The 17,932-nt window shown below is 41.2% G+C and overlaps 1 protein-coding gene across 3 annotated transcripts in view; it reads right to left on the bottom strand.

Moving 5' to 3' along the window:
- FLI1 (Fli-1 proto-oncogene, ETS transcription factor) overlaps nt 1-17,932 on the bottom strand; it is a 555,431-nt gene that overhangs the window by 276,173 nt on the left and 261,326 nt on the right. For all 3 annotated transcript variants that reach the window (XM_085647183.1, XM_085647185.1, XM_085647184.1), the window contains exon 2: nt 9,745-9,956. In XM_085647183.1, coding sequence (XP_085503309.1) covers nt 9,745-9,956 — 212 coding nt within the window. The remainder of the gene's footprint in view (nt 1-9,744; nt 9,957-17,932) is intronic.

The raw sequence follows: 17,932 nt of genomic DNA, 5'->3' as shown, positions 1-17,932 counted from the left end.
GTAAGTGCACTGTGGAAAGCATGCAATCTGTCCCACTTATTTACTTGGCACAATCACATTTCTGCCATTCCTGGACAAATGTAATCACAATCTCTTGCCAAACTGGCTGCTTTCTTGAGTGTAAAACACTTTCTTCAATTAGTGCAAGTCCCGAACAAAAATAATTCCAGACCCAGCTGGCAGGCAGTGCGCCAAGTAGAACCAAGGAGTGGCACTTTGCTAACTGTTGTTTCCGGAAAGGTGCTGGACTATAGGCTGCTTTGACGGGGCAGTGGGCTTAGTGCTGAATGTTTTCAACCTTGGGGTCCGGTTGCTGGGAAATGATCACTGGCTTACCTGTCCCCTCACTCTTCAGCCCCTTGAATGTAGCCATTATAAAACCTAAACACACCATCCCTCCTCGAATCACATGAGGTGTTCCCATACCTCTGCTCACTACACCAACAGGATTCTAGAGTTCGGGCACAGTGCCACAGGCACTCACTGTAATGCACACATACTCAAACATACACACACATTCGTTCACATAGATTCATGTTTAAACATGTGCATACACTTCTTTGCAGAAACATGCAACTCTGCACAAAATTGCACACCTCCATGCTTGCAGAGGCCCAGGAGCTCACTTGCACTCATGCAAATTCCTTTAAAAACTGGAATTTATTATTTTTTTTTTTAAACAATAATGTACAGGAAGCACATTTGCTAGAAACATTACATGAATGCAATGTAATTGTTGGTCATAATTCTTGTTTTAATTATTTTAGCACATGAAAAATTGGAGTTAAGATTGGTCGTTATATAATCATATTCAAGATCAGTACTGAGAGATATGGAAAGAGGACACATGGTGGCTCTGGCTCTGCTGCAACCGGACCTTGATCGAAACTCAGCCTCCTGCTCCTTGACTTCAGGCCACAAGGTGGGACATGCTTCGCTATTTACCGCAATATTTCATATTCAGCTCTATAAGGGTGCCAAAATTGTGGTGTTTAGGTGTGGAGGCCTGTTGGTTTATCCTAGCATAACAATTCAGAGAGTATGAGGTTGTGGCGAGTTAAAATTTCAAGGGAATCAATTAGTGTTTTTTATTATTAACTATGAAAATTCCCAAAATTTTGATTTTTAAATCTTTTATTATTGTATGAAGTCTTTCATGTATCTACCTGTAGCCTAATAATCCCTTACTATCCCTTAATGCTTTACATCCCTAAAGCATTTAAACCCAAAAATTCCCATAAATTCTATCCTCTCTTGAAGCTTAAAAAATGTACTACGCTTTAATTCTACCCTGATTGATAATAGCCCTCCTACTACTCTTTAGCGATACCCTAAAATCCCCTATCTACCTATTAATGCTAACTTTACATGACTTATTCAATTGCATTGCTAGTCTCCCGCCCCTTTCCCCTACCTCATTTTAAATGTTCCTGTCTACTTTAGGAGGATGCCCCTTACCCTGGCTCCCAGTGCACTTATGTTTGCTCTATAATGCATGACATCTTACCATGTTTTAAGCCACTACTTATTTTCATTCTATTTTTTCAGTTGACAATATTTTTGACACCAATGTTTTTCAGTCTACCTTATCCCCCCACAATATTTTTTACTGCACACAGAGTATGTACAGTGAGTAGGATATATTAAATCGATCATGTGTTGTGACAGTATGACTGCTGTCTTATTTATTAATAGGATCACTAATAGGACTAGTAACGTCTATAGACTGTAATTATAGTCTGTCCTGTGTGCAAAATAGCTCAGTTAAAAAATGTGTAGAATCTTTAAATGGTCTAACTGCAATGTTACACTCTTAATTGGAAAAATATACATTTATTTCACTGTGCTTGGTACAGATGAATTCTGGATATATAAGAGATCTGCCTAGAACGCTTTTAAAGGATTGCTCAATGAGAATCATATGCTTTTTAAGAACATTTTCAATACATCTTGTATTATTTGCCATCTAAAGTCAAGTCCAAATGTATAAGTACTTTGCTTTAGGTTTACTCCTAACATATAGATTTTTTTATCCTTATTATAGTAACTCAAGAACCCATAATTTGAATACCCCCTTTAAAATTCAGGCAGATCACTGAATTGGCATGCTCAAGTTTTTCGATTGTCACTGGTATTGTGCATGCAATGGCACCTAGCCTCAAAACCTACACCATATTACAATTATTAACAGGATCCCAAGAGGAATACTGCAAATAGTTCAAAGGCTATACCACTTGGGGACAGCTGTAGGTGCTGCTGCAGTTGCATTCAGTAATGAGGATGGATGACTAATTGCTGTTACTTGTGTGCAGATGACAATTCATATTACTGTTTATTTAGTATTTTGCATAACATAGTTTTTGTGTCTTCAACCAAGGGAATATTTAAAAACAGGCTTGGTTTTCTATTTCCAGTCTGCTCTATTGCTGGACAGAATGAACACAGTTGACAGTTTACTCATAAACCCATTTTTGGGCTTGACACATGCAGATAAACTGCAAGTGAAAGCATTAGGAGCGTATAAACCTGAAATTAAAATTGAACAGTCTGCAAAAGATAGGGGAAAGGGTTACACACATTGGTTTACCAGAACATGGTATGATAGGATGGAATGGCTAACTGGTAGCACTTCTAAAAGTGCTTTATACTATTTCCCTCGCTTACTCTTTAGAGGTGAAGTTACCTGGACAAAAACAGGAGTTACTGAACTAAAGCATCTGGCAGAAAAATGAAAAAAATACATGACTCCTGTAAATCTTATTTGACAAATATGTTATAATCATCACTTTTTGGAAAATCAGACATTGTACAACAATTGAATAAAGCATACCGTGTGGGAGTAAGAAAACATTATGCAGAAGTGGAGAAAAAATGATACATTTTATCAAAATTGATTAACTATTTGTTTTTGTGGTGCCTTTGAATGGCCTAGTTGATTTTGTCTTCAGCATTGACAATGCTATGGAAACACATTTAAAAACAGCCACAGTGTTTAAAGACAATTCTAAAACTATTCAGAATGAATTGCTGGACTACATGCTGGAAATAATAAGAGTATATATTACGCACCAGTTGAGAATCACTGATTCTGTGGCTGTACAAGCTGACGATACAACTGATGTCTCTACAATGGGGCCAATTGCGATCCGGAAAAACTACGAGCCGTACGCGTGTTTTCCGCCCGACTCGTACAGCTGTACGAGCGAGCATGTACGATGCGAGCTACATGACATTCACCGACCGAGTCGTTTCCGGGTCCGAACCGCTCCGTACGTCTCAGTCGTAAGCTAACCGTGGCGTGCAATGGATGCGATTTACGACCGAGCCAGTATGATGCACGCTTCGGAAAGCCTGTGCGAGCCGGAGTGTCCGGCTCGCAAAACGTCCAGGTGGTTACCTTTGGGGGTCCGTGTCGGACCCCCTGAGACCCGCAGCCCTACGACTCGGACACAGGGGGAGACCCAAGGGTCCCCCCAACACAGGCATGTATGATGCGGATGGCACCGACGCGTACCCATTGTAGGGGGCGCCCTTGCGCGAGACCTACCCATTCAGTCAATGGGAGCCCATGTACGCGTCGTACGACCGGCTCCCATTGACTTCTATGGGAGTCCGACTGAACCGAGTCTGGCAGCATACAGCCGCATCGTACTCGCTCGGTCGGACTGCAAGACTCCGGTTCGGTCGGAAAACACTCCGGATCCGGCTCGGTCGGAGTGGTTTCCGACCCGGGTTGGAATCGGCTCCTAAGACTCTGCCAGTTCTGGTCTTTCACTACATTGATGGAAATTGCAAGGTAGATGAAAGATTTTATTGTTTCACACATCTAAAAGACTCATCTGCGAAAACAATTGTCTCAGCCATTCTTAATGAATTGAACATTGTTTTCCCGGAGCAATGAGCAAAAGGAAAAGTAATTGCTCTAAGCTACAATGGTGCCAGTGTCATGCGTGGTGCAACTGGTTACCGGGTTACCAAGGGGGTCCCTCAGGGCTCTTGTTTGAGTCCAACATCTATGTGACCCCTTTGGCGAAACTTATGAGAAGTCTGGGTTTCAACCCCATTTCTTATGCAGATGATACCCAACTCCTCCTTACCTTTGATAAAAACAGATCTGATATTCAACATATCTTCTCCCAGGGTATGATGGCTATTGCCTCGTGGATGCAAAGTAATTTCCTCCAATTAAACTCTGAAAAATCTGAGATTATGCTGTTTGGAGGTGCCGCCATCTGTTGGTCCCCCACTTGGTGGCCTGAGGAGTTGGGTAAAGCCCCTATTCCTAAAGAAGAGATAAAAAATCTTGGCGTCAAGATCGATCAAAAGCTCACTTTAGATGCCCATTTCAACTCAACGATTGGCATCTGCTACCATGTTCTGGGCCTACTCAGGAGACTTTTTTCCTTTGCTCCTGTGACCAGGAAAACATTGATACAGGCTTTGATTATGAGCAGAATCGATTACTGTAACGCTCTGCTTCTTTCGACCCATGAAGCCTCCCTAAATAAACTGCAGGTTGTGCAGAACACGGCGGCCCGTCTAGTTATGGGAGTTCCGCCCAGGACTCCCTCCATGCCCCTGTTAACTAAGCTCCACTGGCTTCCAGTAAGAAAAAGAGTGAAATTCAAGATAGGATGCATGGTCTTTAAGGCCGTCTCAGTCCGTCCTATCTCGCTAGTAAATTAACTATTTACACCCCTCTACGCTCTCTTAGATCTGGATCTAAATGTTTACTCTCCACTCCCAGAATCAAGAAGTCACGTACTGGTGGCAAAGATTTTTCTTACCTGGCCCCGATCTTCTGGAATGAACTTCCACAATATCTCCGTGCTGATATGACCATTTCTCAGTTTAGAAAACTTCTCAAAACCCATCTCTTTTAATTAGCTCGTCGAGGCAGTAGGATTGTTACAAGCGCAGAGATACCCCTCGGGGTGATTCAGCGCTATATAAATCATAAAAATAAATAAATAAATAAACTGGTGGGGTGCAAAAGAACATCATGGATGTTTACCCAAATGCACATCATATTCATTGCTATGCCCACAAACTTAAACTAAATTATGGAACAGGCTTCCTCCAAAATATCTAGAGTTAAATTTTCAAAAGTGGGTGGTATAACAACATTTTGTGCATGTTCCCCGAAAAGGACTGATATTCTTGAACAAATAGTTTCAAGAAGACTTTCAAGAGGGTCTGCAACTTGCTGGAGTCTTGAATGCATGACAGCCTTTGCAAACAGTAGTGATTTTGAGTCCAATACTATATGTGAAGCTAATGGATTTACTAGAACTTTAGAAGATAGGGAGTTTATATTTTTCTGTTTCTTTTTCATAGTATATAATGCCCCACATAGACATTTTAAATAATCAATTGCAAAAACGAGACATTGACACTGTGTTTGTCCAGAAAGCTACTACAGACTTTGTGACAAGCTTCACCAAAGTACAGGAAGCTATTGACAGTTTGGATTCTACATTGTCACAAGAACCTAAATTTGTAAACCGGAGACTGCAAATAAATACTTTGACCCAAGAAGCAAAATAAGTCTGTGACATTACTGTGGTCCATGCCAGAGAGTGTTTTGCATTCACAAAGCATCTTGTAAGTGCAACACTATTGTGAAGTAACCTATTTGAAAGACATGTCAAATCTTTCCCAGCCGAGGCACTTGCAGAAATGATAGAAGCCTATCCTATGCTAGACAAAGCCAGATTGCGTACAGAACTTTCAGTCTTCTATGGAAGACGTGACTTCCGTCAGGCTACTGGTGGTGCCATGGCTATATTTAGGTTTTGATGTGAAAACAACTTAGAGAAGTCTTTTTCTGAGACCATAAAGCTTTAAAGAGTTTTCATTACTACAACCATGACAACAGCAAGCAGAGTCTGAGCGATGTTTTTCCACACCGAAGAGGGTAAAAATGTTTTTACGAAACACAATGACTCAAGCTAGACTTAATGCATTGGCTATGCTATCAATGGAAAAAGGGCTAATAAAGGAAATATCAGAACTCAACAAAAGAACAATCAAAACGTTTTTAATATAAATAGAAAATATGAAACTGATGTGTGATCATAGTTTCAGGTGTTTATAGCAAGGTTTGTTTTGTTTGATCACATTAGGAAGTGCTGTTGGCAACTTACTCATTCAATTTAATATTCATACAACTCCTGTACAATTGATATGTATTTATATATGTGTGTTTATGTATCTGTGAATTCATATATATTTGTTTTCATATTTCATTTTTATTTAAAATAGTTTTCTTGTTAGTGTTTAAAAATATGTTGGTTTTTTAGGTATATTTTGTTAAATGTACAACATATCGTTATTTTTATAATTTATTTAACCATTTTTTATTGTACGGACAGGCACAAGAATGTGAGATTGGCATGCAAAGCATTTAAATACAATTTTTTTTTTAAAAAGTGTTTAAAGATACCATATTGGTTTTTAAATTTCTTAAAATGCACATTTATTTATTTTCGTTTGTATAAGCTTTATTTGACAAAAATGTCATAAAAGCTACAGTTTAAAAAACAAATTTTCATAATTTCTTTTTATTTAACTCTTTTCTGCTGTGCTGGCTGACAGGCGCAAGGGCCTGAGAGTGGCATGCAAAGTATTTAAATAGTATTATTTAAAATAATGTTGTTGTGTGTTTATAAATATATTGGTTTTGAAGGGACATTCCTTATAAAGTAAATTTATTTCTTTTCATAATTTATTTTTATGTAAGCATTTTCTACTGTACTGAGAGTAGCATGTAAAGTATTTTAAAATAAAGCAAAACATTTTATTACCTAGCCTGCTTATACATATAAAGTTTTGTTGTTTCTTTCTTTCTAAAAAAAAAAAGGAAAGATTTTTAGTGGATAGTGCATTTTAGTCTAATTCCATTATTTATTTTTATTTTGTTGTTTTCTAAGGTACTGATGGACTCAAGGGCTTCAGAGCGATATATGAACTATTTTAACTACAATATTTACTTAATTAGATTTTTTTCGCAAAATTGCCTTGTGCACAAATGCAAAGTGCTGGTTTCCTAAAAATTAAATGTTTGTTTAAAATGGATATTTCTTATACTTGTAGCTATTTAATATGTCATGAAGATGACTGGGTTATCAACGTTGAATAGCTGATGAAGAAAAGTAAGTGGCCAGCCTGCATTATCGGTAGAAACAAAATTACAAGTATGTTTCTTTGTGGACGTTTATGCACCTATGTTATGTGTTTTCTGTTGAAAAGGGTAGAGCCAAAGCAGTCTTGCTTATTACCCTAGCCCCCTTCTGAAGTCAGAATTGCTTGGCAACCCAGAAATTCTCTGAACTATTATATTAGTTTCCCTTTATGAATGCCTATAAAAACTGCATTTTTAGTTCATTTATCACATGAATAGTGCTGGAAATTTCACTAAAATACACATTTTTTTTAAACATTTCTCTGTGGGAGAACCCCCCAAACACCCCTTATTGCCGTTGGGCTCGCTTGTTTCACTCTCTCGCTAGCATTCGTTGATTTATTATGCTTATGCCTACCATTTTAAAATTCCTCTAGCCGCCGCTGTCCTAATACACACAGACAGCATGTACGGATGTCGCATTACTCAGAAGCAATGAGAGTTAATCTCATATTACACTGACTGCTACCTGACAGTACATGCCATCACTGACACTGAAACCTTCAAAGTAAGGCAGTTCAAGTGAATCCGACAACTCTCTAAGACAAAAAGATAGAGTCTCAAAGCACACACAGATAATGACAATAAAATGAATACACGCACAAAAAAGAGCGATTCTTGTAATATATATAGCAAAGGAAAGAGGGAAGTTTATATTATACACAGGTACTATGCCTCGACCAAATAATGCGCTGAATTCGAGCCCTTTGCCTCGTGCAAAAGGCCCTTTCCCGCTATTATATTGCTCCAACCAGCTGCCATCGTGCAGGTCAACTAAATTGCTAGGGTCACTGTTAGAACTGGCATCTTCTGGCATGTTTCCCATTTTTTTGCTTTTTGACTTCCCTTTTTTTGACTCTTTTTTTGCTGGTTTAGTGTCTCTGCGCACTTTCTCACTACTGTTCAGGGTGAAAGTGCAAGTGCTCCTATTCTAAATTGGATTATGGATTGATGTTTCCATGATTGGCATATTTGATTTACAGGTAAGCCCCTAGTAAAGTGCACTGAGAGTGCCAGGGCCTGTAACTGATTGTGCCACCCACAAGAGCGGCCGTTCAAAGGGTTCTCAGACCTGCCACTGCAGTGTCTGCCCATAGTTCTTAATAACATGTCGACTTGGCAAGTGCACACAATTGCAAGCCTTAACATTCACTTTTATTGCCTGTGAGAGAAACCTAAGGTAGGCCCAAGCTACCCGTTTGGGCAGGGTGCAGTGTATTTGAAAGGTAGGACAAGTACTGGTGTGCATGACATGCCCTGATAGTGAAATACAGTATATTTAATTTTTCACTGTTGAAAGGGTATCTGTCCCATAGGATAGAGTGAGGAATACTTGGCAACATTTTACGAGTATATCTTTCCGTTGGGACAAGGTAGAGAAATGGAGTTTAGTATGCCTGAACTCAGAATGGAGAAAGGCATCTTTTAGTAAAGATGATTTTTATGTTCTGTGTTTGAAAATACCACTTTTAGAAAGTAGGTATTTTCCTGCTTGGCCATCCTATGTGTCTCTGCTGGGATGAGGATTGACTGTGTGGCTTTGGAGTGACAGAGGCTGGGGATGTGCATTCTCTTCAGACAGCCACTAGGGGAATCAGTGTGTGTCCTACCTTTCCTGGATGAGTCAGGGCTGGGCTGAATAGACCTAGGCTGCATTTAGAGTAGTGGGAGGATATTTCCTTGCACCTCAATGGGTCTAGTCTGCCTTGGACAATGCTGTCTCCACCTCCAGCCCGGAAGCTGGGCCAGAGAGGACCAAACTGGTGTGGACTGATCACAGACACTCTCTTCCCGAAAGATCAAAGAGAAACAGAGTATAAATATTGGGACCCAGACCCCAGAACTTTAGAACTCGCTTGAATTAATGAACCTGCCAAGAAAAAGAGCTGGAAGAAATTCCAGGAGAAGTACTACCCCTTTGCTGAGTTGTTTCTTTGCTGGATTGGGCTGCAGTTGCTGCTTCTGCTCTTCACTTTAAAGGTGAAGCAACACCCAGACACAGAGTAAGTCTCACATCATAATAACACAGAAAGTGAGTTCCAGATAAATTGAGAGTGAATCACAATGTGCAGAAAGACAGTTGGAATACATTTCTTTAGAAAGTGATTTAATCTCACATTAACAATGGATAGTGAAGTTACCATTGCAGTGAGGCAACCAGCAGATGAGGAAAGAACAAATAAATGTAAAAAAAGGAAATACTTGAAGGCAAGTGAACACAAATTAATTAAGCATCAAAAATATAACGGAGAAGAATGAATACATGAAGAAAATAGAAAGTAGCAGGGAAACGAGAAGGATGTAGATATATACTTACAGTGGGAAGAGAAAAAGGATTGGGGCAAATGTTTGATGGGAGAGAGGGCTGTGGAATGCAAACAAAGGAATAGAGAAGAAGTGAAGAAGTAAAATGAGGACAGGAGTAAGAAATAGAGCAATTGGTGGAGCAGATTTCTAAAGAAAAAAGGGAAAGTAACATTTTTCAGTAAGGAAGTAGAGCTAGGAGAGGGTAATGCCATGAAGAAGGATAGAAGGATACGTTGTTATTCTTTTGTACTTACCTTGATCCATTCATATGATCATATTCCCTCTTGATATTCACCCGGGTAGACTGATTGATCCACTCTTGCTGAGGTGGTAAGGGGTTGATTTTGTGAGGCTGTCCATAGTCTGGGTTCCCTGAAGCAGTCATGTCAGTCTTTGAGATATGGGCTGCAGCGCCGTATGTTGACTCAAAGAGTGACTGGTCGTCACTCACCACCGACAGTGCCTCCTGGTGGAAGAAAGGAAACTCAATCACATTAGTTCCACAGTAACTGAACCAGATGCTAGTGTCCTGCACAAGCTGCAAGCATGCCTGCCCCATCACACACCCACTGCTAAAAAGATCATTGCTCTGAAGGATATCAGCCACTTGGATAAGTGTTGTCTGTACACATATGGATCTAGGTGTCCCCATTCTGACATTACAGTGTCATCATTTTTAAATTGTTACCTTGTGTGTGCCCCAAAAACGAGGTGGATGGTAAATACAAAAAGCCATTGCACTACCTCTATTTAGTTGACACCTTTCAAATTTTGAAGGAATAACGACAAGTGTCTAACTAATTGCTCTATGAACTCGGATTTGTAGGCTGACGAACAGTGGGCCAGTCGTACAAGTCAAGGAAATGTTTAATCAGCACTACTAGCGTATGAAACCTTAATTATAATTCCAGTCAAAAAAAACAATTCATTGTAGTAAACATGCAAAGTTCGAGGTTCTGTTTTTGAGATTTTAGCCCAGGTGTACTTTAGTTCCTCTGTAACCAGACTTGAAAGGCTTGCTACACAGTGTCATACTGTGCTGAGCTCTTCCAGTCAAATTCAGTACACTAGGAATAAAATATGTAAATTAAACATTTAATTGTTTTTTGTTACATAATTTTTAGGTCTTGCCAGTGATAGTGCATGTGATGTATGCGTTCTCGCTTGTGAGAGATATTGTATACAACAAGGGGCTGCAGCCTGCCCATTGATTAACATTTGTTGGCTTAATTTTCTCTTATTTGCTGCCATATAGTTGGCTAGAGTGTGTTAACTTAACTTCCTCTTCTTTCGGCTGGAGCATGGACCAAGCACTGATTGCTTCAGCTTGTTTGCTGTCCTTGCTCTGATCATGCTGAACTTTAGGTACTACTTTTACTTTTCTTTTCCTCTGTTGTCCTTATTGAACTTCTTACCATTTGTAGCTATGCTTTACTATGCCACACACACTTCACAGGAGCACTTTTCTCCTTTGAAATGGATGCTTATTGTCATAAAATATGTTATCTGCTTTTATTGTGACAACAGATGTTATCTGCTTCAAAATGTATTTTCACTACGAGATGGACAAGGGCACAATTGCTTTCTTTATGTGATTAGATTGTTAACCAGATTACATTTTCTTTTTCTTTTTTAAACATGGGGAGATTAACTGATTTGCTCAGAATCACAGCGGTGTTGTGCCAGGACCTAGCAAGCATTGGCAAAGCCAATATGTCTCGCCTTTGAGACAATAAGCTCTTAAACTACCTTTTGTTCATGCAGTACAGCATGTACATTGCTGACTCTGGCAATGATATTTAACCATGCTGTATAGCAGGGTGGCTGCTGTGCAGCATGGCTACAAATATTAATTAAAAAAGCACTGTAACGCATCCAGTGCTATTGCACTTTTTGAAAACAGTGCATTAGCCCAACTGATTTGCCAAATGCTTGTTTTTGCCAGCAGCCATTTGAATATTCTAAAACGCTGAAAGCTAAATAATACATCAAGTCAGCTTGTGCCTCTGCTGTTGAAGATGTAGCTCATTGCAAGAGACATTTTCATGTAAACTCTTAGTGTGTTGCAAGCAGCTTTCAGCTCCATAATTAAATTTGTTGGTGGGATTCAGCATACTTACCTGTAACAGTGGCAGACATGTATATATATAATAGTGTGAGTATCTGTGTGTTTTAGCTTTGTTGGTGGATGAATCTTGCAGGCTGCAGCTCCATCAATCGCTGTCTGCAGGCACACTTTGTTTTTAATAAAGTTCCACTTGTCTTACCAAAACTCTACCATCTTACACAATGCAGTCTTTTGTATCATTTATCTACAACCAATAAAGTAGTGAAAGCCAGTATTTCACTTACTAATTTTAATAAACATTTCTCTGTTTGAAAAAAGCAAGTATACAAAAAATGCAAAGCAATGCTTTTCTCTGCACTGCTCGACACTGCTTCAATTACAGAGCAAACATGTATTTTGTCTTTGTTATAATCACCGCAAAGAAATATCAACCATCCACAATTTTCTCCTTAGGTACAGTGGTTTTGGAATGTACTTAAAAGTCCTCCAGAAATCCTGACTCATTTATGCATGTCTGCATGGGTGTGGGTGTTTGAAAGTTTGATGCTTTAAGAAGTGGCTCCAAGGTCAGGATCTGAATTTAGTCTTGGGAGAGTAAAATGCTGTTAAAAATTTTGGAGGTAATATAGACACTTTTTAAGAGGTTTGCAGCTAGGCAATATTGTGACTGAGAAAGTCTCAAACTTTGAAGATAATTGTTGAATACTTTTTATGTGATTATGAACATCCCTGGTTATAAGCATTACTTGAACCTCAAGATTCACTGGAGGCTATTTTTGTTGTTTTCAAACATAAGTTTGTTAGAATGGACCTTAGCTGGCATACCTTTCATCGCGCATAATATCACTGCTGGGAATAAAAGAGGTAGCTACATTTAGTGCAAATATTCGCTTACTGGAGACAGTTCTCCATATTTCCATATTGGACTGCTTCAGCTCTCCATCCCAACCATAGATCATCAATGGCAATCAACAATGTAGTCTCAAGTATTTTCCATTGTGAATTGGGAAAATACGTACACACACGTATAACCATTCTGTTTCTATTATGTAACAACAGGAGAGATACATTCTCTTTTATATCCAAAGACAATATATCCCATTGCAAGTAAGAGGAGTACATGTCATTCTCAGGCATGCCTCTAGCAGGCATATTCAAGGATAGTCTATGTTACAGCAGAACTGCATTTTGGGTTAATTCTGTCAAGCAAATAAGAACCTGGGGTATTTAAAATCCTCCAGTTTAGATGTATAGCTCCATAGAGATTCCAAAATATTATTAAGCCGAGCTTGAATTGGTGTAGTGCAAATTGGTGGTGAGCGTAGGAAGAAATCAGTTACCAGTAGATTCAGTTTTTTGGTGGTGGTGTAATATCCATGTCTAAACAGCTCGCTCCTTTTGAGGAAGCGATTTTCTGATATAGCTGAGTTTCATCAACATAGAAGTAAAATGAGATATTGAAGTTGCTCAGAGTGGAGGTTAGTGTCTCCAAATAAAAGATGACTCACTACAATGTGTACTAATACCACGCGTCCCATTACGACGCAGGTATTACTACGCGTTGCAATTACAACAACATGCCATTACATCGCATACTTTTGCCATGCATATGACTTTAGCACGCATGCCATTACAACGCAAAGGCATGCGTGGTAAAGGTATACTCATGGTAAAAGTATGAAATGTAAGTGATACTGCCCTGCCCTGCCCTAAACCCTAATTTAGTACCCCTGCTCGACCCTCCCCCGACCCCCAGTCCTCTCCCTACATTTACACTACACAGCACGACCCCTTGACACTTCCCTAAACCCTAACACTCCACTGCACTACACACACACCAGGACACTACCCTAAACCCTAAAACACTACTTCCAGCACGACCCTCCCCCGACACCCAGTCCGCTCCCTACATTTAAACACTACCCTCCACAACCCCCGACACTACCCTAAACCCTACCCTACACTACACACACACCATGGCACTACCCTAAACCCTAAAACACTACCTCCAGCCTGACCCCCCCCCGATCCCCAGTCCGCTCCCTACACTTAAACACTACCCTGCACGGCCCCCTGATACTACCCTAAACCCCCAAAATACTAGCCTGCACCACACACACACCACAACACTACCCTAAACCTTAAAACACTACCTCCAGCACAACCCTCCCTCAACTCCCAGTCCGCTACCTATACTTAAACACTACACTGCCCGACCCCCAACACTACCCTAAACCACTACCCCCAGCACAACCCCCCCAAGTCCGGTCCCTACATTCAAACACTACCCTGCACGACCCCCTGACACTACCCTAAAAAAGTAACCCCCACCCCAGGCCCAATGCCCCGTACTTCTCTCACCTAGTGGTTCCTCTCTCCTCCTCTCATGTCAGCTGAGGGGCAGTGCAGAGTGCACGTCGCTGTGAGGAAACAGAAGAGCCTCAGTTCCCTCACAACAAGGTGGGTCGCCATTACATTGCATGCATTGTAAAAGCGCATGCGATGTAAAACATGCGTAGTAATGGCTACGCGTTGTTACATCGCATGCGTTGTAACGCTTGCGATGTAATGGCATACTGGGAGACAGCCGCATTGTAATGGCTGTTTCCCTGCGATGTAGTGGCATGCAGGGAGACAGCCGCGTTGTAATGGCTGTTTCCCCTCCATGTATAGGCTAAGGAGTGTGAGAGAGAGAACAGAGACTTGACAGGCACCCTTAGGGTTAGACAGTGTGAGGTATTGTTATGCCTTGGCACAGAATTGCCAGGCATGAAAAGAAGGAGCTTTTACCATTTATTTTTATATTTGAACAAGAATTGACCTGGGTGCTTGGTTCTGCCTGCTTCAGTGGTATCTGCCTTATGTAGGTTTCATGTGGCGCAGTAGATTCTGGGGACAATTTTTACCTCCTAAGAACAGTTCACATCAACTTCATTTAATTATCTCTGAGACAAAAAAATTCTCTCAGAGAAATATACATAACATACAGCTTGTTTACAATCTTTTATCGAAGGATTAACCCCCACAAAAATTCTGAAATCCCTTCACTAGGTTCTGGAAGAGGAATATCAAAAGCCATATCATGATGTTGGTTCTGCACCGCGACAGCGCAATAGCGATCTGTGCACTTCTTTTTGGTGTCTTGTGTGCATGCATTAACTCAAAATGGGAAACATCCTTATCCACGCAACCATTACAACGCGTAATGGTTACATCGTGGTTTTAACAACGCAAGTCATTACGTCGACTTGCACTGGAGGGCGCTCTAGACTAAGGAATAGTGTGAATTACTATTCCAACACCTTCCCTACTGTACGTAGACTGGAGTTGGAATAGTAATTCACACTATTCCTAAATCCAGTGCCCTACAACGCAAGTCGATGTAACGACTTGCGTTGTCAAAACCGCTATGTAAAATACCGCGTTGTGTTGGTATGAGTGGTATCATCATACATTCCTCAAAATATCTCAGAGTTAATGCATGTTAGTGACAGCAGAGTTCAGAATCACAGGGTGGTAATCACCTTTTTATGTTTCCTAGTTTTGCTGACAGCAACACATGCAAACTCCAACAATGTATAATATGGCAAATCAACAGATACCATTGGATTTTCCCACTCATTTCACAATTTAGTTGAGAGGAGCTCAAGTATTATCACAAGTCATATGTTTCCTATGGCAAAATGGTTAATTTTTATCCACAACTTGTTCATAGGAAACACTATCCCTCTCAAGATCAGTTAACTTGTCTGTTGTGTTGGTGCCTCCGATATCTAGGGAGTGCCGGCAATGGTTGGAGGTGAGCAGCATACAGGCAGCCCACTTGGTTGGGCCTTTGCAAAAAGGAGACACAGACGTAGTGTGGGTATCTTAGGTCCTGGCGCAGATGGTCTCCCTGACCCGCCTGCCCGGCTTGATATTTATTAATAAAGTTCAATGTGACATTGAGACTGCACCAGCTATATCCGTGGGCGGTTAACAATGTCTAAACACCCCTGCAATTACAGTTCAGGGTCAATCTAAAACATATACCAGTTGTGTCACTGGTACGACATTACATTCCTCCTTTATTTTGAAATAAATGCAACAAAACCTATGCACACCAACACCAGTTCGGTCCCTGAGCATTAACGTAACATTGCAGGCACAACAGCCAACAAGGTAACAGTTCAGTTTTACACAGGTGTAGAAAACTTAAGGTTACCTTGATCTCCAGGCCAGGGCATCACACCACATGATCTTGCAACCAGAATCATGACACTGGATTCCTACGTAACTCATACCTGGTGCGCGTGTCCCGGCTCACCAACTTGTCAGGGTGGGAGAGGGAAGCTTCATCAGTTGAGGCTGCTGGGTGGCTACTCACTACGGTGCTTTCACTCACTGGTTCAGGAGAGCTAGCGGATCGGCCTTCAGGTACTAGGATCATCCAAGTCAGCATCGGTCTCTTCAGTTCCTTGATTGAACTGGGAAATGTTCCGGGACAGTTTATCCTCTCCACGGCATGAGGAAACTTTGGTGCCATGAATGTGAACAATAGTGCAGGGATGACATTCTAACGGCAGCCTGAACTTGCTTCCAGGAAACTGGTCCATCACCAGCACCAGATCTCCTAACTTGAGGTGAGATCAATTTGCCTTACGGCACTGGCTGGCGCAAGCATTTGAACCTTGTCATTTGGTCAGAACTCTTTGATCATTAATAGGCCTTGGAGTCTACTCCGAGTGGTGAGGAATGGAGTTTTGCAATATTTGCCCCATGATGATGTGTCTGAGAGCCTGCTCCATAGTAGAATATGGAATGTGGGGATACTCACAGAAGAAAGAGTAGATGGCCCTCGTAAGGCTGTTGATTAGCATGTCCAATCCTGATGACTTTGTTCAAAGTCCTCATGAAACGTTCCACTTCCCCGTTGGCTTGCAGCCAATGATGGGTGACTTTCTTGTGAATGATGCTTAGGGTTTGTAACTATGCTTCAACTTTTTGTCCTTGAAATGGTGGGTCATTGTCTATCCTCAGCTCCCTGAGAAGACCATGGGTGGCCATTGTCTTTTCCAGTTTAGGCAATACATCATGTGCACCTTGGGAGGTGATAAATTCTACTTCAGGGTACAGGGGGTAATTGTCAATGATCACCCTAGCATATCTCCCATTCAGAAGTCTTCCAAAATCTAAACTGGCTTAAACCCACAGCTGTTGGGGGTCCTCTTTCTGTTATTATGGGAGCTGCAGGATTTTTGCACCATGGACAGGATCTAACCATGGTCTCGACTTGCTCATCCTTCAGTGGGACCACGCTTTTGTGTGAAGTCAATTCTTAGCTTTGACCATTCCCTGGTGTCCAGCATGGGCAAGTTGCACAACCTTTTTAGTGAGACTGGTAGGAATAATAAGACCATGTCCTCAGAGAAGACAGCCATCGGGGTCCGCAACCAGCTTGTGACGGGCAAGATACAGACTCTCAAGGATGCGGTGAGCTTCTGGGGTCCGCTGGACCCAGTTAGTTTTGAACTGATGCCACTGGCCACTTCAAATGGCCTCCAGCATCCTCTGAAGACACTCATCCTGGGCAGTGACTTGACATATGACATCTAAAGAGATGAGCAATAAGCGGTCAGTGATGTAGTTTACCTATTATGACTCATTTGCTTCTTCTTCTTCTTCTTCAGGGTTGGCAGCACGGGGATGTCTCGACAGGCAGTCTGCAGGATCGGTCATGCCAGGACTTCTACCTGACAGTTATAGTCCTGCAGTTTAAGCATCCACATTTCTATTCTAGGTGGTGTTTAGAAGCTGTCCCTCTGAAGATTGGAAGAAGGGGCTTATGGTCTGTGTTGACCACAAACGGTTGGCCATATATGTATAGGTGGAAATGACGGCATCCCCAATGTATAGCTATGGCCTCCTTCAATTTGTGAGTACTGTTGTTCAGTTTCTGTGAAGGACCGGCTCGCAAACGTCACTGGGCTTCATTCTTCACCATCAGCCCACTGCAGCTGCATGGCTCCTAGGCCCTTTGTACTGGCATCTACAGTTATGGTGGTTTCTTCCGAGGATTGAAGTGCATCAGTGTGGTGTCTGACGACAACGCATATTTTGTAACTTGGAAGGTACGTTCCTGTTCCTCGCTCCAGTTCCACAGGATTGCCAATTAGGGGAGTTCACTAAGAGGTTGCGTCAAGGTTGTTAGGTCTTTTATATATCAGATACAATAATGAACCATGCCCAGAAAGCTATGAACTTGAGGCACAGTGGAAGGCGGGGCTGCCTCTTTGATGCCTCATACTTTTTGGGAGACAAGTACTATGCCCTCGACTGAGATGTGTATCTGAAAAAGTTAAGTCGTTGGTTGAGGAACTCATATTTGCTTTGAT

This window comes from Triturus cristatus, chromosome 3_2 (assembly GCF_964204655.1).
Source record: "Triturus cristatus chromosome 3_2, aTriCri1.1, whole genome shotgun sequence".
NCBI lineage: Eukaryota > Metazoa > Chordata > Amphibia > Caudata > Salamandridae > Triturus > Triturus cristatus.
Note: the sequence above shows the minus strand (reverse complement) of the source record. Positions and strands in the feature narration are given on the sequence as shown.